This window comes from Equus caballus, chromosome 9, assembly GCF_041296265.1.
Source record: "Equus caballus isolate H_3958 breed thoroughbred chromosome 9, TB-T2T, whole genome shotgun sequence".
NCBI classification, from domain to species: Eukaryota; Metazoa; Chordata; class Mammalia; order Perissodactyla; family Equidae; genus Equus; species Equus caballus.
Genome location: NC_091692.1, coordinates 59,544,472 through 59,567,164, shown reverse-complemented (window position 1 = coordinate 59,567,164; position 22,693 = coordinate 59,544,472). Strand labels below are relative to the sequence as shown.

The 22,693-nt window shown below is 37.7% G+C and overlaps 1 protein-coding gene and 1 long non-coding RNA gene across 4 annotated transcripts in view; one reads left to right on the top strand and one right to left on the bottom strand.

The window, feature by feature from the left end:
* The window catches only part of NIPAL2 (NIPA like domain containing 2), a 71,340-nt gene that overhangs the window by 19,533 nt on the left and 29,114 nt on the right, over positions 1-22,693 (top strand). For both annotated transcript variants that reach the window (XM_023648753.2, XM_070222384.1), the window contains exons 2-4: positions 1,075-1,143; positions 2,619-2,790; positions 16,075-16,134. In XM_023648753.2, the coding sequence (XP_023504521.2) occupies positions 1,075-1,143; positions 2,619-2,790; positions 16,075-16,134 (301 nt within the window). The remainder of the gene's footprint in view (positions 1-1,074; positions 1,144-2,618; positions 2,791-16,074; positions 16,135-22,693) is intronic.
* LOC111774983 (uncharacterized) lies at positions 6,413-22,094 on the bottom strand. Of its 2 annotated transcripts, none has more exons than XR_011421638.1 (3): positions 21,787-22,094; positions 8,399-8,521; positions 6,413-6,533 (listed from the first exon to the last, which is right to left on the bottom strand). It is a non-coding gene; the product is annotated as an uncharacterized lncRNA (long non-coding RNA). The 2 variants fall into 2 exon arrangements; XR_002810383.2 differs by having other exon boundaries at positions 8,399-8,567; positions 21,787-22,064.

Here is a 22,693-nt window from a genome sequence, read left to right as displayed (position 1 = left end):
GTAGTTCTCTTCCCTTAAAGAATTTACCATCTATTTATAGAACATAATGATACACATAACAGTATAAGAGAAGAAATAAGGGATTTCACCATTTATAGTCTGAGAAAGTAAAGATGGACTCTGGTGGTCTGAGAAGGTCCCAAGGAAGTAGACCTCAGCAGGACAGGAACATGACTGAGATAGGCTGAGGGAAGGAGCTGCTCTCCCTAGGTGAGAAGAGTGACATGAGAAAAAGTATGACTTGTGACTGGAGAATGTCGTGTGCCAGGTACCTGAGGTAGAGGGAGCACATTAAGTGTGCTGTGGACAATTCGATGGTCAGGATGAGGACAGATTTATGGGGAACTGGTATGGTAGTTTTATATTTGATGTAGTTGACTGTAGAGAGACATTGTGGGTTCTTGACCAGGGGAATGGTGGGAAAATTTAGTCTGTCTCCAATGGAGATCATAGAGCTTTAGAGGTAAAGGGATTTCTGGAAACATCTGATCCAACATCTGTGTTTACTGAGGCCAGGGAGCTGAAGTAACTTGCTCAAGGTGACCCATTAGATAATAGCAGATCTGAATCTCAGATTCATCCTTTCACTCCAAGACCAATGATCTTTCTTTCTTACCACGGTACTCCAGAATATAGTAAGAGAAAGGAAAGAAGGAGACTAGATGGGAGAAAATTATGTAGTCCATACTTGACGCAATGAACACCCCAGTGAAAGGGCTTGCTGAGGAAAATGGACAGAAAGGATAAATAAGAAGCATCTTAGTGGGAAAAAGTGAGAACCTGATGACTAATTTCTTTATTTTAGTGAATGAGGCAAATATCTAGAGACTTCAGTAAAGGACTGAGCTAGTTCTAAAAAATAATATTTGACTGAAGTGAAAAATTAATCCTAATAAAATCATTAATCATATTCCTAATGACTCTGGCACTTGGGTGCTAAGTAAATATTTGCTGAATGAATAAAACGAATGAATGTATCACTTAAATTTTTTGTTGTTGTTTTGTTTTTATTTCAGTAAATACCTTACAAGTGCTATTTAAAGTACCATATAAAGAAAACATTTTCTTTTACAGATTCACCTTCTTGGAGTTTTGCTGTCCATTTTAGGAAATTTGGTAATCAGCATTTCCCTAAATATTCAGGTAAGAAGAAGCGTATTTTTTGAACTCTGTAGTTTGATCCAGGGGCACATTATGACTTTCATGGGCCTCGGGCCCTTTTGCTTTCTTGGACTCCTTCCTCCATAAAAAATATTTAAAAATTATATTTTATGACCTCATTGGTATAAAGAGAAATATAATCCAGACTGGATCACATTCACTTTTTCTTCTTCTTCTTCTGATTTTAAAAGAAATTGAATGTTTATGTGGGCCTCTTAATAGTATTGTGTACTCTAAGACAAAGTATCTAGGTGGCTTATGAATTTGTACCACACTTAGAAAGAGGTTTATAACCTTGGCACAAGCCAAGAATTTTTTTAATGTTCTATATTTTCTTCTAGTACTTTTGTTATTTTCTTTAAAAAAATTTTTTTAAGTAATCTAGAATTATACATCTTATAAGGAAGGAAGTTAGGTTATCATAAAGTCAATAAGGAAATAGGGCTTGTTTTAATAGCCAGTTTCCAGGAATTTATATGTTTCAAATACAAAGAAATACTCAAACCAGATATAAATAAGAGTCCCCCCACCCCTAACCGCAGCTACCAAAGCATTCTGACCTGCTGTGTTTATTGTGGTAGCTACTTTGACTCATAAATGTGAATCCCTTTTCAAAAGGCTTTTCTGGGGCTGGCCCTGTGACCTAGTAGTTAAGTTTAGAGCACTCCGGCTTCGGCAGCCCGGGGTTCAGTTCCCAGGTGCGGACCTACACCACTCATCAGCAGCTGTTCTGAGGCAGCAACTCACATACAAAATAGAGAAAGATTGGCACAGATGTTAGCTTAGGGTGAATCTTCCTTAGCAAAAATTAAAAAACGAAAGGATTTTTCTTTAGTAATTTATTATTTTTATTTCATTAACATTTATTTTGGCATCTGAACTTTTTTGACATTCTAAAAGAAGTGTTCTGGTGTAGTGGACTAAAAAATCACTTAACTCCTGGGGCTGGACCCGTGGCCGAGTGGTTAAGTTCTCGCGCTCTGCTGCAGGTGGCCCAGTGTTTCGTCGGTTTGAATCCTGGACGCAGACATGGCACCACTCATCAAGCCATGCTGAGGCAGCGTCCCATATGGCACAACTAGAAGGACGTACAACTATGTACCGGGGGGCTTTGGGGAGAAAAAGGAAAAAAATAAAGTCTTTAAAAAAAATAATCACTTAACTCCTTAACACACACCTCATCTTTAAATAGTAATAATAATAGTTTACAGAGTTGTTGTGAGAGTTAAGCCACATTCATATGTGAGAAGGCCCTTTCAACTATAAAATGCTATATCAGTGTGAGTTGCTTTTGCTGTTAATACGTTTGGAACAAACAGAACACCATAATAGGTTGCTCTGTAATAATCTGCAAATACATTTAAAAGCCATGATACAAATTTATAGGACCAAAAATTTTGAGGCAAGTTTTAATTGGGTAGAAATATTTTCTTATTTATATTCTGATTTACTTCCAGAAATATTCTCATCTTCAGTTGGCGCACCAAGAACACCCAAGGCCGTACTTCAAGAGCATGTTGTGGTGGGCTGGGGTGGTGCTGATGGCCGTGGGAGAGACAGGAAACTTTGCAGCCTATGGATTTGCCCCTATTACTCTCATTGCTCCATTAGGTTGTATGTCTGTTACAGGTGAGCCATTTTTCTGTGTTTTGACAAAAAGAAATTTTAAGAAATCAGAAGAGTTGGTGAAAAACATACAACTTAAACAACACATGCACAAAAGAAGAAGTCTATTTCTTGTTTTCTTAGCATGTTAACTTGAAACAATTATACTACTGATTTAGTTATCTGCAGTCATGCTGCCACATTAACCATGAAGAGTCTTGCATTTTGTATCTAAAACACGTATGTTTAAGAGCCCGATTCCCGGTGTTTGAGTCATATAAATTAACAGTAAGAGCAAATGTTATACTGTGCTTTTTAATCATTAATGAATTATCTAAAAGCATTTGTAGTACAATATTATATTTTATTCATATGTTAAACTGACATTACATGTAGTTAAAGGCTTTGATGCCCAATCTTGACTCCATAGTTTAGCATCTCTTTTACATTAAGAATTAAATAGGGGGCCGGCTCTGTGGCCCAGTGGTTAAGTTCATGCGCTCCGCTGTGGTGGCCCAGGGTTCAGATCCTGGGCGCGGACATGACACCGCTCCTCAGGCCATGTTGAGGTGGCGTCCCACATCCCACAACTAGAAGGACCTGCAACTAGGATATACAACTATGTACCGGAGTGGTGGGGGGGTGGGGGTTGGGAAATAAAGCAGAAAAAAAAGAAGATTGGCAACAGTTGTTAGCCCAGGTGCCAATCCTTAAAAAAAAAAGAATTAAATATTGGTTATTCTACATTACTATAAGAATATGTAATTTTACAGTAATGTCACAATTATCCTACTTTCAAAACATATATAATTTACTAAATTCATTTAGAAGAGAGAATATGAGATGTTGCTAAAGACTAAAAAAAAGAAAAATCACTGCTAAAAAGGAGAACAAACTCTCAAAACCTCGTTAAAATCAATAAAATCTTTCTAGTTTTACTCTTTGTCTGCTGCTATGGAAACAGAATGTTTCCAAGTTTCTGTGAATTTGGAACCTTCATTGAAATAGAACCAAGTTGATGGTTATTGTCTGGTAACAACTAGATCAAACGTAATGTGCTCACATATCCCAATTTTAATATTTTTCCTAAAAAATTATATGCTATTCTTTTTTTTTTTGGAGGAAGATTAGCCCTGAGCTAACATCTGCTGCCAATCCTCCTCTTTTTGCTGAGGAAGACTGGCCCTGAGCTAATATCCGTGCCCATCTTCCTCTACTTTATATGTGGGATGCCTACCACAGCATGGCTTGCCAAGCAGTGCCATGTCCACACCTGGGATCCAAACCAGCGAACCCTGGGCCGCTGAAGCAGGACGTTTGCACTTAACTGCTGTGCCACCAGGCCAGCCCCCAAAATTATATGATATTCTTAACGAAAGCATAGTTTAAACTGAAATAATGCATATTCAAAGAGAATTTTATTTTGAAAGTAGTTTCCCCTTCTTAATCATTTAACATATTTTATTTGAAATACTTTCATGATGTATAATAGTAGAATATTTAGCAAAGAACACTTTTTTAGCTTTCTAGAATTGGTTCAGTAAAAATCGCCATACTGTTACTACTCTGAATAGGCACACAATTTATGTAATCATTTACTATTTTTAACACTCCAATAAAATGAGCGATTTGAGTATATCTTATCTTCTATTTATTACACATACCACGTACATGGATATTCTGGATGCTTTTTCCCCTCCCCAAAGTTCCAGTGCATGGTTGTGTATTCTAGTTGTAAGTCCTTCTAGCTCTTCTATGTGAGCCACCGCCATAGGATGGCAGCTGACAGATGGGTGGTGTGGTTCCATGACCAGGAAATGAACCCAGGCCACTGAAGCAGTGAAAGTGCCAAACTTTAACCACTAGGCCATCAGGACTGGCTCTGGATTTTTTTTTCTTCTCAAAATCTGAGAAGTAACAGATAAAAGATCTAGTTATATTGTCAACTTGGGACCTCTATAGGTCCCAATTGTTCTGAAAATGTTGTCTTATTCTTCATAATGGCTGTATATTTAGAGCTTATCTTTAGTTTTGTTTCCTATTATGCTTTATGCTCCATTTCCATGAAATAATCAAAGAAAAAATTGTCCAAATGTGTCAAACAGATACCTAGGGGAGGGCTGAGTGCACCACATTGTGTTGAAATTCTCCATTTATCTCCAGTCTCCCGGGCCTGGGAAATCTTTTTTCTGGGAACAAGAGAAAGAGAGCTACCCAGCTAGCTCAAAGAAAAGGGGATATGTCTGTATTTATTTAAAGATCAGAGATTTCACAGAAATGAAATATAGCCAGGCCCCATGGGACATGACGTGAGACTTCAGAAGTTGCCAGAGATTAAGGGCCAGCATTGACACCCCTTGCAGAACTTCAGTGAAGCTGCCTGTGAAGCTGCTCCCCTTGGTGTGACTTGCTTGAAGCTCTCATTCATAGTGGGAAGCTTAAGTTTTCCCACCTTCCCCTCAGAAAGTGTCCTGTCCTTCCCAAGTCCCCTGTGGGGCCAGTCTACCCACCTTTAAGCTCTGAGCCCACTGCCCTGACAGATGGGCTTTACTTAACATTTCAACTTTATAACATTTTTAGCAACCTCCCTCTCTGCACGTTTAAAGTGATTCAAAGAAGTAAACTTACAGCCTGAAACACACAGCATTTCCTACTTTACAATCTCTGCAAGCAGTCGTACATGCTCATAAATAATATTCCCATAGCACTCCTCAGCTAAATTTAGGTACTGGCGAATGTAGGTGGCTTAGGGACCACTGGTGATTGAGGATTTTCCCCAGAACAAACCCCTACCACCCTGAGATTCTTTATAAAGATTCTAGAAACTCTAGAGAACTTGAAGCAAAGGGGAAAGTATTTTTAAAACAGAGGTATCATATGGCTATGTCTACAGATGAGGCAGAAGAGCGTCCGCACTTTTCTATGCTGGAACTTTTCTTTCCCTATTATTTCTTGGGAGCCTCAAGAAAGAAATCAAACCTCCCTTTGAATTAAAAAAAAAAGGAAGATAATGTCTGCTGCGGTGTTGCATGGGAGATTGCATATTCTTTTCCGGCTTTTCTTCTGTTGTTTGTTGCTTTTCAAAGAAGAAAAAAAAGAAGATTAAAATCCAGAACACTTGAAAACACTTTAGGGGCCCGGCCAGGTGGCGCATCAGTTAAGTTTACATGTTCTGCTTCAGCGGCCTGGGGTTCGCTGGTTGGGATCCCTGGTGCGGACATGGCACCGCTTGGCACACCATGCTGTGGTAGGCGTCCCACATATAAAGTAGAGGAAGATGGGCACAGTTGTTAGCTCAGGGCCAGTCTTCCTCAGCAAAAAGAGGACGATTGGCAGCAGTTAGCACAGGGCTAATCTTCCAGAAAAACAACAACAACAACAACACCAAAAAACACTTTAGCTCTTAAGTCCAAGTGAAGGGTACTTTCTTCCATCTTCCCCACTCCTTAGGAGGTACTGTGTGGGTAATCGTGTGTACGACTCGTACTACACACAAGACTACTACTATGTCAGACCTGCCTGTTTGTCTTACAAAATTCCTGCTCCCTTTGTACACTTTAATTGAACAGATTTTTTTTTAAGGACTAGTATGTAAGAAGTGCTGTGGTAAGCATATGGATATTTCAGTTTGTACTCTACCCAGATTCCCGCCTCAAATCATCTTCCTTTGATCCTTTCTTTCCCTCTCTCTGTGTGTCCTCCTGCTCCCCACTGACATGCTCACCTTGAGGCAGCGTTTCTCAAGCACTGGTGATTTCACAGGTATTCTAAGAAACAAAGAATTCCATAATTAAACAAGTTTCTCAAATACTAGATTTTAAAAGTTGCACAGGTTTCATTGGTGTAGGGCTTTTTGGGCCCTGGGATGGCCCATGCCACTGTCAATCTTGCAGAGGCAGAGGCAGAGGCAGTAGGCCAGGTTTCCCACCTATTGACCACAAGATGCTTTTGATATGAAGCATCTCAAGGGACAACAGTTCTGCAGAAAACACTTTAGGAAATGCTCAAGGCAATGCTCACAAGCAGGCACAGCATCCCAGAAACTCAGGATAGATAACTCACCTGTGCCTGGCAGCAGAGATTGGATAATGGGAAATAATCCTGGTGCATAGGCAGGTCTGACTGCCTAGCCTGGGTCCAGCTTTTTGAGAGAGACTGTCAGAGCCCTAGTATCCTTGTGTCATCTTGTACTTTTACCCTACATTTCTCACCGAAGGTCTTTCTCAACAAATATAGGTCCAAAACCTTATTCTGACTAATACGCTAATTGTACTGGCAGTATGGCTAATTCTAGTTGTTGACTTGTGTTTGTGTTTCCGTTAATTAAGAAAGTTTAAAGGATGGTTTTTCAGTTTCACCTAGAGCCTCGGCTGGATACTTGCCCCAGTATGACAGGGCAGTAGAATGGTCAAGAGTACCAGCTGTAGGGCTACCCTGCCAGGGTTCAAATCCCAGTCCTGCCACTGGAAAGCTCTGTGGCCTCGGGCAGCTTGTTTAGGCTTGTTTATGTCTCAGATTCCTAATCTGTAAAATGGGGATAAAAATAGTTCCTACCTCAGAGGTTGTTGTGGGGAAGAATTAAGTAAACACAAACACCTAAGAACACTATTGGACGCCTAGTACAGTATTTCACACAGTGACAACACTAGCAATTCTCACTGTGACTTATTATTATTATTACGCACAAATAAAGCACACAAGGTTTACTTCCATGCTTCGAAGATGGCTGATGGTTAAATTCTCTAAAATGGATGAACCAATTTAGGAGATGCTTTTAATTGTTCTTATCCATGTAATGGTTAATTTTCAGGTAACAGAAAAATATGATGCACACAGCTCATTTGTTCAGGCGTTAAGCAGCAATTGCCCTTTGACTCCCCTACATATTTCCTACCAAAACATGTTGGAAAATACCAGAATTTCCAAATAACCCACCAAGACAAAATACATGTAAAAAACAGACATAGAAGGTTGTTAGAGGAAAAACATAGCAGTCTGAGATGTGTGTGCAACTTTCTGTCTTCTTGCTCTGGCTTCATAGCACTCTTGTTCACTTGCTAATTAAGTTCAGAGAGGCTGAAGGGCAGGTTTCTTTCAGGTCTAACTGCAATTTGAGAATGTATTTTCTGAGAAACTTATTTATTATACCAGAAATCTAGTAAAAAAAGAAATGTTAGATATTGTGTGGAGTTTGTAGTAAAATTTTAAATTACTGCTAATTCTTCCTGTCCCAGGTAAACACTCTTCCTCAGGAGGCCTATCTTGGTTCCTAGACTAAATTAAACATGCTGTTCTCTGCTCCCTTAGCACTCTGCATGGGCCCTCCTCTCGTCTGTGTGGTGCCTTTTTGTGAATTAGGAAAAGCAAACCTTTCTCATGACACTTTATTTATGTCTGCCTGCAAATTATTGTAATACAATGATTTTATTAGAGCAGGACATTCTGGTTCCATCTGTCAGAAAATTGTCCTGAGATATACAAAGATATACTAAGATGTGGGAGGTGCCCCTCAGATGTTGTGATTTTGTTCACTGCACAACCTGCTCAACCACACACAGCAGCCCTGACCCTACGTTTCCCCTTCAGCATCTCTCATAATGCTCACAATGACCTGTTTAATGTCCATACTCACCATTCAACTGAGACCCAGGAGACTGGTGACTGTATGTGTCTGTTGCCTGCTGTCTGCTCTCTCTAGCCTTGTAGAGTTGGTTTGAATTTGAATTTTGATAAAACGAGGATAGGATGTTCTGTTCTAGAGTGTTGGAAGAGAAAAACTCTTGCTTAAAAGATTTCAATTCCTGGTGAAACACAATGGTTAAACATTTCAGAATTTGTGAATATTCGTTGTTGTAAATACTTAAAGATTTATAAGCCTGTCCTTTGAGGGTTGAGTTAGATTATTTTTGCATCTCCAAAGTGTGGCCTTACATTTAATGTTTTCCTTTCTCTGTTCATCCCCATGACTGTGATCTATGCTATGCCTAAGTCTTGAGGGGTGATTAAAAATAATGAAGTTATCAACACTCCAAAGAGTTGAAGCCGCATAGCATTGAGGATATTCATGGTAGACCTCACTGAGTATAAAATTAACTTGTCTTGGGCTCAAGGGAGTGGGATGTGAGGGAGATTGTTGCAGGGATAGGGAGAGTGGGGAAAACAGAGCATGACGGAGGCACCAACGACATCTTCCAGTTCTACACCTCTGAGTATATTGATTTAAAGTAATTAGAGAAGAGTTCAGAGGATATATCACCTTTTTCCAAGTTAAATTCAGGCAATACTTCAGAAATAGTTAAAGGTAAGAAACTAATATTGAATGAACCTCCACTCTGCCAGGTACTGTATGAGACACATAAACTGTCATTTTACTTAACTATTGCCCAGCTGAATACAAGTGAGAAATAAGTAGATTAAATTTGAGATGAATTATATGAGATCAAACACTTGGAATTTTATATGGAATAATAAAATTAATAGCAGCGAGGTCTCCTTGGCTCTGGGATAATTTCCTAAGAGAAGTAGTCATCCTGTTACTGGGCTAATTTGGATTAAGTTTGGAGAGCTTACTGCACTGAGAAAATGAGAGGAGAATGAGACATATGACTGATAAGTATTTTCCAGCTCTAATTTTCCCTGACATGCTGGCCTTTGCTCAAATTGAAATTCATGATGTGGAATATATGTTGTTTCTTGTATTTCTGTTGTGCTGTTACAAAGCTGTAAACTGAAATGTGTCTGTAATCCATTAAACGATGGTCATAATGTAGACAAAAAGCCCTGTTGAGGCCTTTTGAAATTCCAGGGAAGTCATCTGAAGCAAAAACTTTGGTCTCCAAGATTTTTATTAGAAACAAATGAAAGGAAACATAAACAGACCAATGAGCGAGTGACCTGCAGCATTACACAGACTTAGATGCTGTGAATTGTCTGTCCTTTAGAGCCCTGTGCCTGGTGCCAGCCTGGACGGGGTCACTGGGACTCTGAAGCCTCACAGGCTGCCTGTGAGAGGGACACTACACATGGACGCTTGTTTTAATGTTGGAAATATGTAGAAAATATCCTTTTTCTCAGTGGCTTGCTGGGTTGTCTGCTTTAGTACATCTGTCCCAGAACCAGCCTAAATTAAAATGAGTGGAATAAAACTCTGAAGTTTTCGTTTTATGTCTGCTTGTGCACTCTCAGCTGAAAGCATTCCTAAAACCTAAAAACTTTACTTGAACTGTCTTTTCCACCCATCCTTATTTTTTAAGAACACTGCACAGTATTTCTAGAGAAATTGCTAATGATGAAGTAATGCGTTATTACGTTTATAAGAGAGAGCTAATCTTGTCAATGATAGCGTTTTTACTTTTTTGGAATCTTTTCAAGTTTAATCACTAATGTGTGTCAAGAAACATGTAGAAAAGAAAGGATTATTGTTCTTAATCCAGGTACATTTCCTCATTTTAATTATGCAAATTACAGACTTTCTTCATTATCTTCAGTAAATGACAGTACCAATTTTTTTAAATTTAAGATGAATTACTCAACACTTTTATTCCTGCCAATGTGGATAGTAGGACTTTTCTCTCTGTAAAGAGACTTTTCTCAAAGTGTCACATCCTCAGATCTTCAGATCCTCCCTCCACAGAGTCCGTTGTAATTGACATACTTTTTCCCTACAATTCTACAAATAGCAGGGAATGATCACTATGGAGAAGTCAGTGCCTCTAGATGTTTAGAGTTGATTGAGCCTGTGAGCACGCTCAGTGTGTCCACATGTTTGAAGCTTGATTGTGACTGACATGAAAGTGCGTTTGTGGTTTGCTTTTCAGCAGTACAATAAAGTTGCCATTATAAGTGGTCAGAAACCTCAAGCTAGATATTTACATGTGAGGATCCGTTTGTAGCATTATTATGTAAATATGTTCTTTTCATGTCATGGGTTATTTTTTTATAGAAGAGAGTTCTGTACTACTTTGTCTTCTACTTTCCTATACTATAAACGTACACCCTGGTTTCCCTTCATATCATAGAGGCTAAACAATAAATTGAATGTCCGGAAGTGAAAATTGATGACATTTTTATTTGCAGACTAGATCAGAGTTCACAAACTCTGGCCTTCAGACCAGTTCTAGGCACTGCTGTGTTTTGTTTAGCTCAAACAATCCTTTTAAAGAATATGAATTAATTTCCCATGTTTAAAAGTTAGACCATGACACACAAAAACTAGGTTTTTCTCTTAAAGAATCAAGTTTGATAGCACTGGACTCGCAGTTGGCTAGGGCTGAGTTACAGCTGCCACCTTTCACTAATCTGGTGTACTCCACTGCCCCTTACTGCGAGAGCCCACCACCCTCATCATCACAGCCCACCACCCCCCTTTGCCAAGCCTGCTGCTGGGGTTTTTCTTTTTTAGAGGATTTTCCTCTTTAGAGAATTACCTAGCTGGCCCCTGTAGGCATTTGAGTTTTGTGACTGTGGACCAAAGGGTTTTTTTCTTCTGAATCTGATAAGAATATCATATCCATAATTACATTTAAATAAAGTGTAATTGATTTTTTAAACTTTGGGTTAAATTTATCTAAGAAATGATCATAAAAGGGTAAAAAATGGGGAGAAGTAAATAAGTGTGAACAAAATTATTTTTTAAAAGCCATATCATAATGTATTACATAGTTATTGAACTCTCTTCTGTGCTGTTAAACTTTTGATAAAAAGCTATTATTTGGGGGGAAAGAGAATTTAAGTAAAAAGTACACATATATCATAATGTTTCAAATTGGAAAAGGGAATGCCAACTTACCTATTATTCTACAGACTTAAAAATCTAAATGGACATGTAAAAATCTACCCTTGAGTTTAACTGCTACCATGTAGAAAGTTGATGCTTAACTTCTGGTTTACTGATCCCCATTAGTAGCTATTACAGAAGAAAATCCAAATCAGGTTTGTACAACCTGTCTGAATTCCCATAGACCAGATTAATTTATACTTGTTTTTTTCTCTCATTTGTGGCCTGCCGTGAGTCTTAGAGCATCCACTCTTGACCATACTAAGCTAAGTAACTCTTCCATGATAACAGCGAGGTCTTGGACCAAGTCTAGGTGATGTCAGAGAGGAGGTGAATGATGAATAAACTTGAGGTTTATTCCTAAGTAAATCAGGGAGCGTTAGGAAGCTCAACACCAGGTCACATACGTACCTCTGGGACTGGCACCCTCCCCTACATTTAGACTTTGTTCAGCTGAAACCACTGGATTCTTGCTTGATCTTTATCTATTTTCATCTGGAAATCTGAACCAGAATGCCCATGTGTAATATTCTTTATGTCAACCGTGACCAGAAAGCATCTGCATGCTGATTGGTAACCGTAGTGACACTTAATGGCCAAAAAGAGAATAGATGACTCACTCATAGGAGTCAGTCCATTATAATTGTTGCTGAGATTCTTCATGACCATAAAGCGTTGGAACTTCAAGGCCAAGTGAATACATTAATAAACTACCCCATGGGAGCTCTATTTTTTACCAGAGAAAATACCAGAAGAAGCTTTTTTTGTCCATTTCCCTTACATATAGTATTCTTGCTATCTTTTTTTTTTTATTTCCATGACTCCTACATAACCACTGTTTGAATTTTAGTATATTATCTTTCACATGCTACCTTTCACGTTTTTTTTCTTAATGCATTATGGTCATTGTGGCCCAGCATCTGCCTTTAGAGTCTCTGTGTGATACTGTGTAATGAATTTAACCCCAGCATCTGCAAGCACTCCATGTAGACCCATGTCTGTGAGCTGTGTCTCTAGACCCGTGCCTGGGAGCATTCTGTGTAGACCCATGTCCTATGAAGGCCAGGATGTAATAGCATTCATGAACCTCTGCCCAAATATGCCTCAAGTCAAAAATGTACACAAAACTGTGAGTGCTGAAGTAAATGCTCAGAAGGAACTACAGTTTAATCATAGCTAGTACAAATCAGTTTAATTTACAAGTGTGCTCTGTTTCAATGCTTTTTAAACTATTGATCTTGAAATGCTCTTTCTATTTATGAATATTAAATTTTACTCTAGGAATAAAAGTGAAATAGTTTTCTCCCCTTTCTAGGTGTTCCTTAGACAACGGTTGTTGTTATAACAACAACTAGACAGTGTTGAGTTTGACAGATTGCACATGTGTTATGGATTGCATATCTCTGCACACATATTATGGGAGTACTTCAGTTTATTTTTTCTCATTTTAAAAATTTACTGCACTACTTAGAAGTTATGTTATTAGCTGTTGCTCAGATACCGTCTTTTTGCTCAGCACAGCTCTCATTCTAACCATGTTGTGCAAGATAAATGTTTCAAGTAAATGTATCTTAATAGAATGTTCTTTCTTATTATTTTGCTAGATAAATAAAACGAAAAATCTTCTATTTTCTTATCTAAAAATTTTGTTCTAAAAATCTCATGTTCTCTTAAAACAAAAAAATGAGTATGGAAGTGCGTTAGACATAAATTCTTTCAGATAGTAAAAGTAACATATTTATGTTTCATAAAACTGATAACTGTTTTATATCAATTGGTATAATTTTATACATATAGTATATTTCAAGCTTATTGTTACCAATGATATCCTTTTTGCTTTTAACAATGAAATTATCTCCTACATAACATTTTTTCCTCTTCCTTCTGAAAGTGAAGTTGTTTATGAAACTGTGGCTTAGCAACAAAAAAAGAATGAAAATGTTGCCTTTCTTATTTCAAGGGAGGCAATGGAGTGTAGTGTACTAAAAGGAGCTCTGGACTGGAACAAGGAAATATGAGTGCTGGTTCCAACTCTGCTATAAAATAAGTGTTTATTAGATGAACGCATCAGTCAATAAACAGACAACCTCTTTGGACCTCAGTTTCCCAAACGTAAAGTTAGGACCTTGAGTAGATTATCTCTATGTCTCCTACTAACTCTAAAATTTCCCTCATTCCACATAAGCATTGTCTCCCCTCTTACTGGAATCCTTTGCTGTCACACAGTTATCTCAAGGATTGTTATAATGGAATGCATTTGGTATATGTTAGCGTAGTGAAACTTCACCTATTTTTTATTGTTAATCTATCTCCCTCTGCTTGGAAACATTCCCTACCTAATTATGCAGAAAGTCAGTGATGGAGGTGGGAGTCGGGTCTTGGTTTTTATACCTTTTCTAATGCTCTAACGTGTCATTCATTTCCCTGAATTATTTTGGTCCAAATTTGATATAGAAAATTTTTGTACATTTTTACACCTGTCCCAAACTCAATTATTAATGTAATAGACTACAAATCTATACTTTAGTTTATCTACAGAAAATATTGCTTTAATGTTTTAAAGCCACCCTACACCCTTAAATTCATGCTTCGCGGACATTTCTCATGTTCCATTTATTTTGTGTGAAATCTCTATTCCTGTAACTAACCCAACCAGGAAAAGTTTGCAAGGACATAGGTCAACTTGAATGAGAGAGAGCTAGGTTGAAAAAAAGATGGAGAAAACAAATGAGGATGCCATCTTATCTTGAATGAGGGTTTCTGGTGTGGATTTCTTATTTTGTTTTAGATCAATTGCCAGAACACCAGATATAGTTATATTCTAATTTAACTGATTTAATGGATTATTATACAGAGTCATTAAAATTATATCTATGAAGAATTTTTAATAACATGGCAAATCGTTTGTAATATAGTAACTGAGGAAACTGAGAAACGAAATTTTGCATTATGGTTTGATCTCAACTAAAGGGAAATAAACACACTAACATATTAACTGCAATTTTCTCTAGATGATGAGATTATTTTATGGTGATTTTTCTTTCCTGTGTTCTTACTTTAAAAAACAAACTTGAAAACCCAGCTAATAATTATTGTTAAAAGTTGAAAATACAAATTATGTTGTGTATTTTTTTGTATTACTGCAAGATTGTATTTTCCCATGCCTCTACATATAGAAGAATGGCTTCATAAGAGGAGCAACTCAGAGAGATTCAACTTACCCCCACACTTCTGAGGCTATAGCAGCAGGCCATGGCTCAGTGATGAGGTTGAGAGTTCAGTAGCATCAATAATGGGAAAGAGAGTCTTAAACATCATGAAGGTCAGCAAATGTGGGACAGAGATCCCATAAACACTCTTTTATGTCCTAGGTACTAGCTACCCACTTCAGATTTTAGAAGAATAAGACATATCTCATAGTAAAAGGAATTGATAGTCTTTTAGGGGAGACAGGCAAATAAACCTCAGGTGTAATGAAAAAGCTGTATTACAAGGGGTAATCACACGTCAAAGAGGAGTGATAACTTGGCCTGGGGGAATCCGCAGGTGATACCTGAGTCTACAGTTGGTCATGAGGATGGAGGCAGAGTTGTAGAAGGAAAAGCACATACAAAAAGTCCTTTAGCATTAAACTCAATAGTGATTCTGGGAATTATGATTCTTTTAATAAGGGTGGGCATGAATATAAGAGATCAAGAACGAATGTGGCAAAGTGGCAGGAGCAAAATCATGACTGTCTTTGAATGTCATGCTCAGTAGTTTGGCCTTTGTCCTGTAGATGGCAAGAAGTCATTAAGAGAATTTAAAGCTGTGGATTTATATTAGATTTGCATTTTAGAAAGATTACTGTAGTGGTGGTATGGGGAAGGGAGAGTGAAATAGGAGGGCAGAGGAAGCTATAATGGTCTAAGCCTGAGGTGAAGCTGGCCTGAGCTGGGGCAGTGACAACAGAAGGAAGGAGGGGGTGGATTGAGAGAGTGTGAAATTCAGACTTAACAGACCCAGTAGCCTGTTGGATGTGTAGTGAGGGAGAGAGGAGACTAGGAGGAGTCCTAGGATTCTGGTGCTCCATAGGGTATCATTGCAATAGGGATTATAGGAGGAGATGATGGGAAATAATGAGCTTTAGTCTGGGATGTATTTAAAGTTCAGACTTCCTTCTTTCCCTCTTTTCTTTCCTTCCCTTCTGTCTCTTTTACCTTTCCATCCCTTCCTGTTCTTCCTACCTGTCTCCTTTCCTTTTTTTTTCTTTTTTTCCATTCATTCATTTAGTAAACTTTTATTAAGCCTTCACTATATACCAAGCGCTATCCCAGTCACTGTCCCAGGTCCATGGTAAACCTGGCCAATTTCCATGTATCCTCACCATGGTGGGGGGAAAAATCCTTTTTTGCAGCCACAACTGCTGGGTATCTCTAACTAGGACACAGCTAGTCAGGCATAAGACACAAACTGTTTAACTCCTTTCAAATGGCATTGCATAATATATGCTTTTATATTGGAAACACCACTAATGGCCATTTTCTTTCTAGGTAGTGCCTTTATTTCTGTTTTGTTTCTGAAAGAAAATTTGAGAGCCTCAGATTTACTAGGTAAGTACTTATTTAATTCATTTAATTATACCACTGTTTGGTCAGGAAATAAATAATACTGTCCATAAAAAATATGTACTTTAAAAATTGTAAAAGATTACTGAAGTGGATATAACCTCATTTAGAGGTGAACGTTATTCTGTCTTGGAGCTGCCATCTGCTATTCATGTGAAATACTTCCATTTTAATTGTGACCACTGCCCATGCTATTGACCACAGTAAATTATTATTTTACAGTATTATTATTATGAATGTTATGAAATTATTATAAGCATAATAAAATGCAAGAAAACATCTGTTACCTAATAGAGTATTCCACTTCAAAGGACATATTTGTTAGATTGTCGTATGAAAGTACTGCCTAAAAATGAAAACCACATACAATAATTAGATGCACCAATTAACTACTTAATTTGTATTTAGCTCTTTCCGAAAGTAACACTGGACATTGATTTCAAAATTTTATTTAGAAATACAGCTGTTAGTGGAAAATAACAGTAGTCTTCATAGCTGTGAGAAATATTTCTGTTATATAGCAAAGCCATCATATATTGATTGTATCTTCTACCTCTTATTAGAAATATCATTGGTGAGAAGAATTACAGAGATTCATATTTTCTTCCTTGATAAAATCCTGTCTGCATTGCTGCTGCCATATGATAATGAATACAATACTTGAGGCACTTTAAATAAAGTAATGTCTGCTTGCTTCCAAGGAGATCATATTTTTTTAAAAAAATTTGAGCTTTAAATGTGACACCAGTGTTGGTGTGTTGAGCATTTGTTTTTCCTGATCATGTTTCCCATGAGCCTAGCGTCTTAAAAGTATTTTCACTTTTTCTTTTTCCTCCTTGGTTTGATTCTGTTAGTAGAGTTTTTAGTCAACATTGTCAAATTTTTCATGGTTAAAATGTCTTTCCAAATGCATTCATATGTAAATTGTATCTTTTCAAATATATTAATTTTCTATATTCTCTTCTTATATATTATGGTTTATGGAATCATTTGGGGAAGTTGTGTGGAATAGAAATAAGAATGAGCAGTGCCTGAGTTTTATAAATTAAGAAAATTAGGTCCTGCATTATTTTTCTCATTTATCAAGTGTCTTAAGGAAACTTTAAATTGTTTTATCTAACATATGTCATCTTTTGTAGTTAATGGTTGATTAATGTTTAAGTTAATCTAAGGTATCTAATGGGATAATACAAGTGGATATAAAGGGAGACTTGCTAGTTATCATGAACATTAGTGATAAAATATGATTAAGACAAAATTCCTGCCTTCAAATAATATATTGGATAATAAAATATATACATAATTTTTTTAAAGCAGAAAATAACATGTATCATAATACCTTGAGCCTTTAGTTTAGAACAGTTTCTCAGCCTCAGCACTACTGATATTTTAGGCTGGATAATTCTTCACTGTAGGGGGGCTGTCCTATGTGCTTTAGGGTGTTTGGCACCATCTCTGCTGGCCTTGACCCATTAGATGCCAGTGGCACCCTCTGTGCCAGCTATGACAACCAAAAATGGCTTCAAACATTGCCAAATATCCCTTGGCTGGGTAAAAATCACCCCCAGTTGAGAACTGTTGGTTTAGAATAAAGAGAGATTACTCTAGCTGGGAAGCTCAGAGAGAATTGTTTACAGCAGAGGTGATATTTGAATCAGTTCTGAGAGCTGGATAGGACAGTCATGGGCTACATCCAAGCATTTGGAGGAGGACATTCAGAGGGAATAACAAGAGAGGTATTAACAAAGGTGCAAAAAGGTAAGGTAAGTTTTTGTTTAATACTGTATTACAACTGCTGTCAGTAAAGATAAGGAAAAAATAAATAAAAGTCATAACTATGGAAAGGGAAGAAATAGAAGTATCAATATGTGCAGATGATTAGATTATATACTTAGGAAACTCAAGATCAACTAAATATTACTAAAAGCAATAAACTGACTCAACATCAAAGGCTATAAATTAAATTCACTCTGGTGGGTTCAAATCTGGATTCAACTTCTGCTATCAATTGTGTGGTCAACATAGTATTACTTAACTTCTCTAAGCCTCAGTTTGCTAACAAATACAAGACTGTTTTAAGGATCACATTGGATAATTCATATAAGCACTTTGGGAAATGTAAAGCCCTGTTAATATAATTGTCATCGTTTCTATGATGAACTTCATCCCCAAGAGGTAATACTAAACATGTAACATAAGGAATAGGAAACACACATGTACACACATAGCATAAAAAACAAACAAAATAAACCTCTATTAATCCTTTGATTCTTTGCTAATTTCTCTTATTTTAATAACAGCTAACACTTACTAAATATTTACACTTTCCAGGTACTATAAGTGTTTTACGTGAATTATCTCATCTAAATGTAGGAACAACCCATTTACAGAAGTGATTCTTAGAGAGGTTAAATAACTTGCCCAAGGTCATATAATTGGTAAGTGGTAGACCAGTATTCTAATAATGGCAGCCTGATGTAACTAGAGTATAGTGGTTGTGAATGAGTTCCTAGTGTCAGAGAGCTGTGTGACCTTTGAAAAGTTACTTAGGATATTTTTGCAAACTTTAGTAATCCAGGTAACATTTCTCACAACTCTGGTTGAGTTTTTTGCCTTCCTAACTTAATGCTTTTTGAGTAGGGCTATGTAAGACATGTCACATTTGTTTCATACTATAGTTAAAAGTGATCAATTCTTGACTTTCATCTAGAATCACAGTAATAAGAAAGAATTTAGTTACTTATTCCATACCCATGCCTCTGACAACAATATTATAAGATTATCATGATCTGAGATCTAATAACCCACTTCATACTTAGGGAAGGACTTTTCTCTAGCCTCACTCAGTAATGTGTTAAGTCACATACATTTTCTTTGGACCTGCATTGCTATTGCCTTGAGAAAATTTGGCTCTTTCTGTTAAAAGCTAAAAATGGGGTCTTTTTGGGTTTTTTTTACAAGGACTAAAACCAAACAGAGAAAAGAGTAGTCAGTGGTGTTTTTTAAAAGATTAACATATAAGCATGCAAAAATTAAATTGTCAGAATGTGCAAAAGAAAATCATTAATTTTCCCCTGCTTCGAGCAAATGAAAGTTTGTTTTTCATGATGGAACAAATGAAGATTTTTGGGCCATGTGGAAACAAGCTGAACTAATTTATTGCCAAATGTTACTCTGTGGCTATGAAGCTTTTCACCACTAGCCTCAAAAAATGACCTCACAAAAACTATGTCTCAAAGGAATCGCCAACTATTATTAACTCAATGACAAGCTTTGGACTGTGCTCTGATTCTTAGTGGATTAATAACTTTAAATTATTTTAACAATTATTTTTCCCTTAAAAAAGCCCCAGATTTTTCTCCCCTTCAATCAGCCAAAAAGTATAGTATTTTCCCCTCGCTTCTCACTTAGTCATCAAAACTACTAAATCTAATAGTCTGTGAGATCCTGGCTGATTTAAGTCCAGATAGTGTCATCATAAAAACAAAAATTACAGTCAATTTATCAGCACTCTCCAGAGACCAGTAACTTGATTACTTCAAGTTGCTTATAAATGGCTTCCCCAGATAGAATGTCAGGAGATTAATAGTGAGATGAAGCCCATCTCCTTCCTTCCTTCTCCCACACCAGAGGTCAGCTTGGTTTGGGGCCAGTATCTAGAATACTAATCTAGCCAAACAAACGATCACTTCTGGTTGAGAGGACAGGTTGGCTATATTTATTTTAGTTTCAAAGCTCGCTCAAGAATAGGAGACTTTCTGATGGTAGGTTCAGGACTATTTGAATTCACTACATTATTGGGATTCCCAATCCAGGGCTCATCAGGATTTAGCTGCCATGAGCCTGAGGAATATAGAGAGATTGTACTGAGGGGAAGGCATCCCAAATGGTTTGGTTTTAAGGAGTCCAGTTTATTCTATGACTCCTGGTATCCCACAAAACAATAGCTGGATCCCCATTGATCAGGAGACATATTGCACAGACCAGGAGAATCAAACAGCCGTCTTGGTTGGATTCAGGTTAGCTGAATATTAAAAAAACTCTTAAACCAACAGAAGTCAGGTCAAACCAGATTCCAGAAACTAGACAACAGGCAGTTAATGGTAGCTGGCATCCAGCTGTAGAGTGGGGAAAAAATTAAAGGAGATTTCAGGTTTTACTTAGGGTGGGCTGGGAAATGAGATGTTAGCTAAGGAAGAACTGTACAAGTGGATCTTAGAATCTAAGGCTTGCATAGGTGAGGAATTCAGCAGGTTAGAGGTGCCAGTGAACAGAAGCGTCAGAAGGAGCCCAATTCTAGGCTGTTTTCTCTTCAACCACTTTTATACTTCACTCTCAGTCCACAAGTGTCTATAGGAGACTTTTGCAACAGAACACCAGTACCCTCCTGAAACAAAGACTGCATTCTCACAGCTGGATCCCGTTAAACGTCAGCCATTTCCCAAAGTATAAAATATTCCTCAAAACACTATTTCAAGATGATGTAAATGGTCAAATATGTTTAGAAAATATTACAACCATATCCTCCTCTAGGACGTTCACAAATGAACACTAACACATTGAGGATCTGAGGGGTCTTCCAGTAAAAGAACTATTTAAGTTTGTTTAACTCACTTCTTTCCAAATAGATTTGACTTCAGACATTTTTTTGGTGGAGCATCTGTCTTATGAAACTGCTTCCAGGGAAGACCTGTTTGGATATGCTCTAAAGGAACCTCAGGACCAGTCAGGAACCCCAGGGACCACTACCAGGAGGAGTCAATTCCTTTTATCCCCAGTGGGGATGCTGCATCCAGCCGTAGGTTATGCTCTGTGCAGCTTCTGGGGTACCACTTGCTGATACTACAATGTGAATGACAGCCCTGAGTTGTCCATTCATTGGCCCTGGTCCTTTATGTAGACAAGAGGTGGGAGAGTGTAATCATTAAGAAAATAGACTACCTAGGTTCCAATTCAAGCTCTCCACTTAGCTAGAAAATCCCAGACAAGATAGTTATTCCCTCTGTGACTCAATTTGCTCATATGTCAAATGCAGATAGTAATACTTTAATAATATGCAATATTATATATTATGCATGTTATAGTAGTAATTATAAAAATTTATAATAGTATAATAACATAATAGTGTAGTTATTTTTCACAGGTTTATTGTAAAGATTAAGTTAGTTATGTAGAAAGCACTTAGAATTTTGCTTATAAGTATTAGCTATTACTATTGTAGTTATCATTATCATCACATTTTAGTATGATGGTGATCATAATGTAACTCTCACATCAGCCAAACTTGTCTATGAAATCACCAGTTCTAGGAACACCACTTCACAAAAAATGATTACCGTTCCTTGGCATGTGCCCTCCCGGTATACCTAATCTACTGTAAAGAGCATGGATGAGCTTGTTTACCTGTTTTGCACATATAACAAGTTTATGGGAAGAGATTTTATTAGTGTTTGTATATTGCATCAAGCTAAATCTGAAACTCCCACCAGATCATTGTAGACTTTTAAGTGAATTGAGTTGTATTTGATGAGAAAACATATTTGCTGCAGATCTGGGCATGAGAGTGGCAGATGGGATCACATCCTGTATCATGGGGCGTGTCCAGCATCCAGCTGTTGACTCCCACCCGCAGCTTACCCATAGTGCTGTCTGCTCCATCTTTGGTCCCCCGCAGCGTCCAGGTCTTGGTACCCTGTGCACCAGTTCCCTGGGGAGAGCAGTGCGTAGCAGACAGAGTACAGCTAGTGTTTCTTCTCTGTGTTCTGTCAGTTGGTTATTTCCTTTCTTCTACCTTCTTTTAAGACCAATGGGAAGATGTCTTCATTAAGCAGTCAGAAGACACCTGCCAATTCCTTCTGTCTGGCCCTTCCATTCTCAAATTGGATTGTTTTCCCCTTAGAGACAGCCCCAGTGACCGTCCCTGATCATCCCTGGACTGTAATATTGGAGAAACAATTTTAGATTAATTTTTAAGCTTAACTCAGATGGCCTTTGACTCTTGGCAGTCAGCATCCTGAAGTGGATCTGTCCCGGGGTCCTCTGTCACATCAGGCCTCCAGATGAGCTTTCAAACATGTTCAGCAACCCAGACTGACCTCTGCAGAGCCAAATTCCTGGAGTCTAGAAGGTATGATAAGTTAATTTGTACCTAGAGAAGAGGAGACTGAGTCATAGAGGGATAAATAACTTCCCTGAGCTCTTCCAGCTAGCAAGTAGCAGTGAAATTTGAATTCTGTGAGGGCGATTTCAGCTTGGACTGACTTCCACGATCCAGGTCTTAACCTAAAATTTAACCATGTCCATGGGCAAAGAGCATGTCCATTGCTGCTTCCCTTCCTTTAGTTTCTTACACTTCCAGATTAGTCCTTTGGGCAAACAGGCCAGCAGAAGGTAACCTAGCAAGTTTTCTAAGTCAGAAATCTGTGTCTTTCAAAAGAAGGAGTATTTGTGGCTTTAATGAAATAAAAATAGCAGGACCTGACATCTCATGCCACTTTTAGAAAAGGTGGGATATAAATAAATTTTATTTATTTAAGGAACTGCT